General features: G+C 45.9%; 1 protein-coding gene across 4 annotated transcripts; it reads right to left on the bottom strand.

The window, feature by feature from the left end:
* Nucleotide 1: 1 nt before the first annotated feature.
* On the bottom strand, nt 2-8368 carry dzip1l (DAZ interacting zinc finger protein 1-like). Of its 4 annotated transcripts, none has more exons than XM_084676508.1 (15): nt 8188-8323; nt 7834-7932; nt 6599-7147; nt 5972-6056; nt 5730-5845; nt 3780-3941; nt 3285-3398; nt 3127-3189; nt 2599-2766; nt 2297-2507; nt 2073-2206; nt 1543-1847; nt 1208-1407; nt 883-1004; nt 4-662 (listed from the first exon to the last, which is right to left on the bottom strand). In XM_084676508.1, exons 3-15 carry the CDS (start codon nt 7085-7087, stop codon nt 525-527), a joined length of 2307 nt encoding a protein of 768 aa, XP_084532634.1. In that variant the 5' UTR covers nt 7088-7147; nt 7834-7932; nt 8188-8323; the 3' UTR covers nt 4-524. The 4 variants fall into 4 exon arrangements, with proteins under 4 accessions (XP_084532632.1, XP_084532634.1, XP_084532633.1 ...); XM_084676507.1 differs by lacking the exon at nt 7834-7932 and having other exon boundaries at nt 5-662; nt 2297-2389; nt 2477-2507; nt 8188-8368; XM_084676506.1 differs by lacking the exon at nt 7834-7932 and having other exon boundaries at nt 2-662; nt 8188-8368.
* Nucleotides 8369-9181: the final 813 nt, after the last annotated feature.

The following is a 9181-nucleotide window of genomic DNA, read 5'->3' as shown; positions in this document are numbered from 1 at the left end:
TAAATGTTAATATTGAATTGTTTGAGTAATAGTATTGTTGTCATTATTGTGTCGTGTTGTATTATTGGAATCAAGATAGACATTTTATTTAAAGGTCATTATGAATACAATGTAAAATGCTAAAACTATAATGTAATCTATTTTACAAAAAGAAAACATGCCACAAATTATATACATATATTCTTAAAATATACAATTCTTGGAAAACAATATATATCTTTTAAGTGTTACAGTATAAATATTTTTAAGACTTTAACAAAATGATTTTACCAAATCCGAGTATCTAGCAAAATCAATCACCTTTGATTTAGGAGAGTGCTTAAAGTTTATCAAACTGTTACATAACTTAAATACAAAATATCATAATTTCAAAATTAGGATTTCCCCGAGCTCTTCAAAACTGGCATATTTAATGAATCAATAGTGTATTTCAGCTCCTGGTCATGATTATAAATCACCCAAACACACGGGGCCACACTTGTACGTGCGTCAGGGAGGTAGGATGTCAAAGTCCTCCGGCCCTGCTATTGGAGGAGCTCCACACGCTGGTCCCCGAGGTCCCGCCCACTTCCGTGCTGCCCCGCCCCCCCCCGCACTGCGCTCCCTGCTGGCAGGATCTCCTCGATGGACGACAGCTCCAGGTCGCTCTCCTCCTCCGATAACTAGGACAAGGAAGGGCTCCGATCATGAGTCACTCTTATGTGTGTTTAGGCCACTAAAGTTCTGATGTCTGGCAGACATCAGGGCAGGGAGTAGGCCTTAAACAATCATGTACATAGGCCCATTTTCCTAGACGTATTATTAAGTGTATTAAGCCTTTCACCTACTTTAGAACTAGGTTTAATCCGTGTCTGAGAAACTGGACCTTCGTGTTTAGCCCACCTGTAGGTCTCTCAAAGCAGAGCGGGGCTTAGGTTTTGGGGGTGCAGCAGGAGGGGGGGGCCTGGTCCCAGGGGAGCTCAGCTGTCTCTCCAGGCTCCTGGTCAGTGACTTAACAAACGCACCTGCAGGTGAAGCAGAACATCATGACATAACTACCGCGCCTTCAGCCAAGCAGAACATCATGACTTAACTTCCGCACCTGAAGGTGAAGCAGAATATACCAAATACCAATCCGACGCTCAGCTTTCTTTGTTCCAAACTAATGACTAAAAACAACATTATTCAATAGTAAAGCATGGAGGTGCTGCCGGGTGAGAAGGTTGACCTTGGACCGCGCCGCCATGGTAAGCTGAGGGGGCGGAGAGCCCCTCTGAAAGGTCGGAGTCGGACCAGTCGTCTGTGGGGAGGGCGGGGGGCTGGGGCCCAGAGCGCACCACCCTGACAGAGGGGGCTGACCTGCTCCCCGGGCTGGTCACATAAGCGCTGTCCTCCACAGACTCCTCGTCTGAACTGAAGGGAGGGGTTCTGGAGATAAGAGAGATGACATACACCTGATAGCTAACACAGTTGTCAGCAGCTGGATGATATTGACCACACCCACAATTATAGAACTCATGTTAAGGTTGAATATTAGTTGTTGTTTGTATTTCCTGTGATTACCGGTTCTTCTGTTGACGGGTCTTTGATGTTTGTGGAGTCGCCAGAACCTTCTCTGTCTTTCTAGCGGAGGGCGTCCTAGCGGAAGGCAGAGTAGGAGGGTTCCTCCTCTGTGCCTGTGATGCAGATGCATGATGTTCTGAGGTCGTCCGCATCTTCTGCAGGCGGCGCAACCTCCGAGCCAGCTGTTTGGCCAGAGCCTCCCTGAGGCCGGGGAAGTTGGAGACCTGTCCGAACCCCAGCTGGCGCTGGCCAGACACTGCCACACTCAGGCTGCTGAAGGACTTCTGGGAAATGCCTTTGGTACCCTGGAACATCAAAACAGAACATTTTCATCAATAATACCATTAGAGATTTTTCTGTCATACTTTGGATCAATAACAACAATGATTTTTCTCTATGGTTGAGGTATGATGCAGCAATTATTCTATAGTTGAAAGGAAGGATTCAAAGGATTCAACAACTGCTCTGAAAATGCAGTGGGGGAAGAAGAGCTCTTATGTCAGTTCTTCCTCCAGATGTGATGCATCTACCTTCCTCACGCCCATGTTCTCCAGCTTCTCCTCCAGGGCAGCCACCAGCAGGGGCCTGAACTCCCTCCCCAGCCTCGGGTTCTTGCGCAGGGACTCCAGCACCCGCCTCCTGGTCTCCCCAGAGTCCTCCACCTCTGATAGACAGGAACATCTGTTGTAAGGAGGGGCTACCTGACCTGATAATTAGGCTATGCTAACATGAGTTGTTTTCCAGAATAAATAACCTTGTTGTTCTTCTTCTTCTTCCTCGCTCTCCTCTTCCTTATCCTGCGCTGCAGTGGACTGCTGGACTATTTGTTGGACAGGGGCATCTTCCACTACAGAACAGGTAAATAAATAACACTGACTAATGCTGTTGCACAGAAAGATTTGAGTCTTTGGAGTCAGTATGACGATGACATTACCAGGTATGTGCCTGGCTGACAGCTTCCTGATCTGAAACACACACAGTCAACTTAATATATTTTTGTAATTAATATTTCCTAGACCAGTGCTGAGGGTGGCGGGTGCTGGAGGGTTAGGTTACCGTCTCCTCCTGGGCCCTGAGCAGCTGATCCTGTTGCCTGGCCTGCCTGGAGAAGGAGCGCACCTGGTGCTGGAGCCTCTGCAGGGCGGGGCTGTGGTCAGCGGGGCTGTGGTCAGCGGGGCTGTGGTCAGCAGCCATGCTCCTCAGCTTGTCAGTCTCAGTCTGCAGCTGGGGATCAGGGGGTTAGGGTTAGGGTCAGGGGGCCTCAGCAGTCACAGACGCAGCATGCTGTCTCACACGCATTTCATTTTTGGTTGTTTTGTTTCCATGCAAGCATATACCAGTTGTATTGCTATTCTTGTGGGTACTCATTCAAAATCCTGTTTTCCCTAACCTTTAACTTCAACACAAAAACTTAACTGAAACCCTAAACCTAGCTCCTGACCCTAAAACTAACCCTAACTCCTCATCCCAACCATTAATGTAATTTCAACCGGTTGTGGAGACAGATTTTTGGTACGTGATGTTGAGTGCATAAAAGGCACTGCGGCGTGCCTCATTAGAACTGTGGGTTTGTTTTTTCAATACCTCCTCTTTCTCCAGCAGATGTCTGTTCTGGATTTCCTTAAACTTCTTCTTCCATTTACTCTTCTGAGGGAGGGAGAAACAGAGAGAGAGGGAGAGAGAGATACTGGCGGTGGATGGAGAGAGGTAAACAGCGTGTGTGTAGTGTCCTGCTGTATTACCTGCTGAGATAGTTTCACCCTCAGTTCCTTCTCTCTCTGTTGCAGCTCATCCTCATGTTGTAAGGAGCCCGGGGTGGAAGCAGTCACCTCTCTGCTCTGGAGCTCATGCAGTTTCTGTTAGAGGGGTTTGGACCTTGTCAACAACCAGCTGTATCCTGACTCAAGTCAGAAGCTGTTGTTTTGGGACAAACTAAAATTCTACGAAAAAGGTTCTACCAATAATGGTAACTTACTTACAACAAATCTTATTAGATTGAAAAATGGAGGCCAATGTCTGAAACAAGTAAGGCAAACAACTACTTTGTGAGGCCTTGGGATCAGACTTTTCAGTGGTGTATGTGCAAAATGGTTTGTTCTTTACACTATGGCACCATCTACTGGCTGTACTAGTTCACTTCTCATCATTCACTGACTTTACTGCTCCTGGCTGGCCGTTCCTCACATGAACGTTCACGAGAGCAGCATCAGGAGAACGTCCACGAGAGCAGCACTCACAGTCTCGATGGAGGAGCTCCTACTGGCCATGTCTCTGAACTCCTGCAAGAAGAGCTGCCTCAGGTCCCTCATCTCCTCCTGAAACTTCTTCCTCTCCTCCTCCTTCCAGCTCTCCAGCTTCTCTCGCTCAAACGCCTCCTTCCTCCGCTGCTCCTCCAGGTCCTGGGAAAGACGAGCACCAGGTTGTGCGGCTTGTGTTTTGTTGAGTTACATTTGTATTTATATTGGTAAACCACAAAGACTGTGGCTCGAGATACCGCAAAAACTCAGGCATCAGAAGGGTTTTTATTACTTTTATTTGTGGCCAAGCCGCGAAGCGGCGAAGCCACCTTAAGGGTTTCTACGTATTCTTATTCTTATTATTACACATCTGTCATTGGAGTCTATGGCAGCCCCAACCACATGGTCAGAAGTTGTGAAATTTGGCACATTCTTTGGGATCAGTCCCCTCATCAATTTCACCAAGTTTCATGTCTCCCATTCCAACCATCTAGCGCCACCAATGGGTCAAAGTTGAAGGTGTGTTTACACATGTTACTTTTGAACCATATGCCCCATTGTCCAAAATGAGGTATCGTTGGATTCCCTGGATCAAGACGAGTTCAACGCACTCTATGACATCATACCCAGTTCCATAGATTCTCCGCCATTTTGAATGTAAAGAAAAAGCGTTTTTTCGCTACTCCTCCTACAATTCTTGTTGAATCTTCTTCAAAATTGCCACAGATGATCTTCAGACCAAGCCTCACAAAAATTATCCCCTGGAGCTTTAATTTTCGCAACCGTTTGTTAGTTACAGCCACATCAAATTTATGTGGCTGAATTGATATGGCCGTTATTTTGAATATACAGTTTTTTCGCTACCTCTCCTATAAGGTTTGTCCAATCTTCACCAAATTTGGCACAGATCATCTTCAGACCAAGCCTCACAAGTTTTTTTGATTATCTAAACCTATTGACTGGAACAGCATATCAAAGTCGTCAGCCAATCAAAGTCATCAACCAAGCCACCATAAAAGAAGTGAGGTCATATCTCAGCACCTCTTTACTGCGTTGACACCAAATTTGGTATAGGGACTAGGGACACTGTTCTAAAGAGGTCCAAATAGGTCATGCCATTTCACCTCTAGGTGGCGCTGCAATAAGCAAAAAATTGTCATTTATCTTCAGATCAAGCCTCACAAACCCTTTCACATTTCGGTAAAGCTGATCAAATTCGGCGATGAAGCCGCCAAAACAGGACGTGAGATCATATCTCAGGAAATATTTGCTGAAACGACATCAAACTTGGTACAGGTGCTCAGGACCGTGTTCCAAAGAGGTCCACAAAAGGTTGTGTCATCTAACTGCTAGGGGGCGATCCTGTGTTTGACACATGTTAAATTGTGATACCAGCTGAATTGATGTGGCCGCCATTTTAAATGAATGAACTGTTTTTGGTAAATATCATATATTCACCTCATTTGGCACAGATTATCTTCAGACCACAATCACCTTTACATGTCAAAATAGAACTGAATTACAGCTGTTTAAACTTTGGACAAATCACATTTTTACCCAGTAACTGAAATCTGTGATTTCCAGCACTGAGAATAGCTCACTAGGATAAGTTGGTGTCCTGGCAATGTCAACGTCAGAGGTTCGAATCCAGCCAAAGCTGACAAGCTTGTCATGTCTCTGATTCTCTGTTTAGCAAGACTGTAAGCCACTGCAAAGGAACACCAGGTACACCGCAGTCACTAGATGTCGAAAGTTCCTTCTGGGTCATCTGACCTGCTTGGCCACCACATTGCTGCTTGCAGCTATATTTACTTGTGTTATTGTTTTTATTGATTTTATGTAAAGCACCTTGAGCTGAAATTCTTGTGTGAAATGTGCTATATAAATAAAGTCTTATTATTATTATATTACATGTGCAGTGCAGGGATGCAGTGTAGCTCCTCCAGTTACCTGCTGTCTCCTGAGAGCGTCAGCCTCTCTTTCAGCCTCCAGCCTCCTCTGGGCTAGTTCCAGCCTCTCTCTCAGCTCCTGCATTCCCTCCTCCACCTGCCTCTTCTTCTGCCTCTCTGAGACCAAACACAGGCAACAGACCACAATAACATATGACATTAAAAACTGTCCAACAAAATAGACATGTTTGGGTGGATTTTTGAGAATGATTGACAGCACTGATTTGGTGTTAAGAAACAAACCTGCACCAGTAACCTCTGGGTGTCTCCGCTGAAGGTGTGCTTGTAAGTAGGAATAATTGACGAATGATTTCTCACAGAATTGGCACTGAGGGAATGAATGCATTTCAGGGTTAGGGTCAGGGTTGCGTCAGATGGGGGGGTTAGGGTTAGGCGTCAGATATGCAATCAGGGCTGATAGAGTTGCTTTGTTTGAACACTGGTGAACAAGGTAGTCTTTGATAATGGAGTGCTCATGAAATGTGTTATGTAAAAACAAAAATACAACACCATTTTTTTTGACGTGTAATTAAATCCTTGGCCTGGACAAACGGGTTACTCAAACCCAGTAAAGATTGACATTGTAATAACACCTCGATTGATTCATAGCCTGTAGCAGAGTTCCAGATAGGCCTGTTAGACTAAACTGTCAAGACAGCACATCTGAAAAGCCACTGTGTTGTTGTGGTTGACGGTTCACCCTGTGTGTTTGAGGTTACAATGTGAGGGTTCACCCTGTGTGTTTGAGGTTACAATGTGAGGGTTCACCCTGTGTGTTTGAGGTTACAACGTGAGGGTTCACCCTGTGTGTTTGAGGTTACAACGTGAGGGTTCACCCTGTGTGGTTGAGGTTACAACGTGAGGGTTCACCTTGTGGTAGCTGTTGGAACTGGCCTGCAGGAGAAACTGTTGGGTGGAAATAATTTTCTTGCGCCGTCTGCTCTCCTGTTGCGCGGCCTGCAGCTCAGCTGTGCGACGGGCTCGTTCCTCTGCCTCCTCCTCCACCCGGGACAGCGCCCCCTGCAGGCGCTCCTCCAGGCTGCACACCTGGCTGCTCAGGTAGTCCTGACAGTGCAGCAGGTATTCGGTGCTGAGCTGGGACATGCGCAGCACCTTAAGCAGCGCCGGCTCCGCAGGGTTACGGCAGTGGGGACACCTCTCGCCGCTGACATCACAGAAGGTTACCGCGGAGATGAACTCCTGCAGGACACCCACGTCCATCTCCAGGGCGACGCGATCCACGTCCAAGGCAGAAACACGCCGCCAGTCCACAGCCTCAGTCCGGGGGCGAAAGCGCAGGGGGCGTATGTGGGGTGAGGCCCAGTGGGGAGGCTCCATGGGGGGCAGCTGCCCTGGCATGGTCCTGTAACAGCTGGGGACCAAAGCCAGGCTGGGATACAGCTGGCCCTTGAATAAATGCTGTATTAAAGATAAGGAAGATTTTTTTTTCATTTACAATGGTCTAATGCATTGAGTAAGTTGTTTATTGCTAATTCGTTTGTAATGCAGTTGTGCCAATTTAGTAATAAACTCTTTTATAAATATGTAATGCGACTAATCGTTTTGGATAATAATAAGACTTTATTTATATAGCACATTTTCATACATGATAAAAGCGTCTGCTAAATGACTAAATGTAAATGACTAAAAACGATCAATCACTCTGGTAAATAAAGAATAAGTAACAATTTAATTTAGTGAAGAGTTACCTGTTGATAGCTCATCTTTATTTACTATACTATACACATTTAGAACTATGCTAACAGGATATAAGTCCCAGAGTTGACAGCTTTCAGGAGTTGATCTGTCTCCTTGGAGCTAGTACACAGTACATCTTTCAGGTATGCATTGTTAAAACTCTTGCTTCGTAAGCCAAGACAAACTGGTTTGAGACTTGAGATATTCTTAATCGCAAAATGTCATCCCAAAGTGCATAATATGCATTTCAAATCAGGCTCACAAGCAGAAAGAAAACGACACACAACCTTGACATTTCAAAATAATATAGCAGGCAAAGGCTAGCAACCTCACGCCCGCAAAGATTAACTTGACCTAGCTAGCTAGCTAAAGAGTTTGCTAGCATAGTTGTCACTTGTGTACCCTACCTGATCTTTAGAGCGGTATTTTGTCTCTAGCAGCAACGTGTTTTGCTAGAACTCAGTTGCGGTCGTTCTAAGAGTCTTTGTCCAGTTTGCGTGGGTAATCTATGAAATAAACGATTTATGTTCAGGTCTCGAGCTATTGCTGATGATGCCCCAAGTTCGACTATCAGGGTGGAGCAACAGGAGGACGAGCCAAGCGCACACCGTTACCGTGGAAACAGGTAGGGCTTGGCTAGTCCGACAAACTGTCAAAGCCATCCCTTCAGAATAACTCGATCGTAAAGAATATTACTGCCAAACTGGGTTTAAACCTTGACTGACTATTTTTGTTCAACCTTTCGGTCGTTTTTAACGCACCTGTACTTGGTAGACCGTCTTGTGAGTGAGAGAGGGAGCTATCAGCATATCAGTTAAAATAGCTTGGCTACGTTTTGTTAGTCTAACGTTCAACGTTTTTGGTTTTGTTGGATAGGCAAGATCAGGGGCTTTCAACTGGTTTTGTCCCAGGGACCACCATTCTTACTAGAAAGTAATTCGCGGCCCCTGGTGTGCCTGTGCGTGCGCGCACGTGCCTAAGTGTGTGTACGTGCGTGCATGTGGATAGAAGGAAGTTTTAACATTTGGTTTTCCATGTTGCTTTTATTTAAAACCTCAAACTACTCTAGCTATATCTACTTAAAAACCTCAAACAATATACATAGAATCTGAAAAATGTTAATATGTGTATGTGAGATTCTGAACACTAATAACATTTTAAAAATCTATGGTGGACTGATCCACATAGGCTCATGTGGCGGACCCCCTGCAATGCCACCGCGGACCACTAGGGACTAACCCTAACAAACCCCGGTCGAAAACCCCTGGGCTAGATAGATACTAGTTAGGTTTACTGTATTTTCTAGGCCTTATGGACAGAAATGTTTTTATCATCCAAGTCTGCATTTTCAGCCAAGCGTCTAAAAAGTGTTCACTTTGTTTGTGCCCATTTCCTTTCAATTAAACCATGATTCTACATGTGTCCTGATAGCTAGAAAATTATTAAATATAACATCCCCTGTCATAAGGAGCTTCAACTCCCACCTCTGGGAAGCTTCGATCATGTCTCGGGGGGGGGGGGGGGGGGGACACATTGTCCGAATGGGCCATGTTCCGGGCCTCCATTGTTGAAGCGGCTGACCGGAGCTGCGTCCGCAAGGCGGTCAGTGCTGTTGCGGCGGTAACCCTCGAACCCGGTGGTGGACTCCGGAGGTGAGGGATGCCGTCAAACTGAAGAAGGACTCCAGGGGTAGCTGATGTGTAACGGCAGGCCAAGCGGAACGTGGCTTTGGTGGTCACAGAAGCAAAAACCCGG

Source organism: Hypomesus nipponensis, chromosome 16 (assembly GCF_054491055.1).
Source record: "Hypomesus nipponensis isolate SF chromosome 16, ASM5449105v1, whole genome shotgun sequence".
NCBI lineage: Eukaryota > Metazoa > Chordata > Actinopteri > Osmeriformes > Osmeridae > Hypomesus > Hypomesus nipponensis.
The sequence above is the reverse complement of the archived record's forward strand: the minus strand, read 5'-3'. Positions and strand labels throughout refer to the sequence as shown.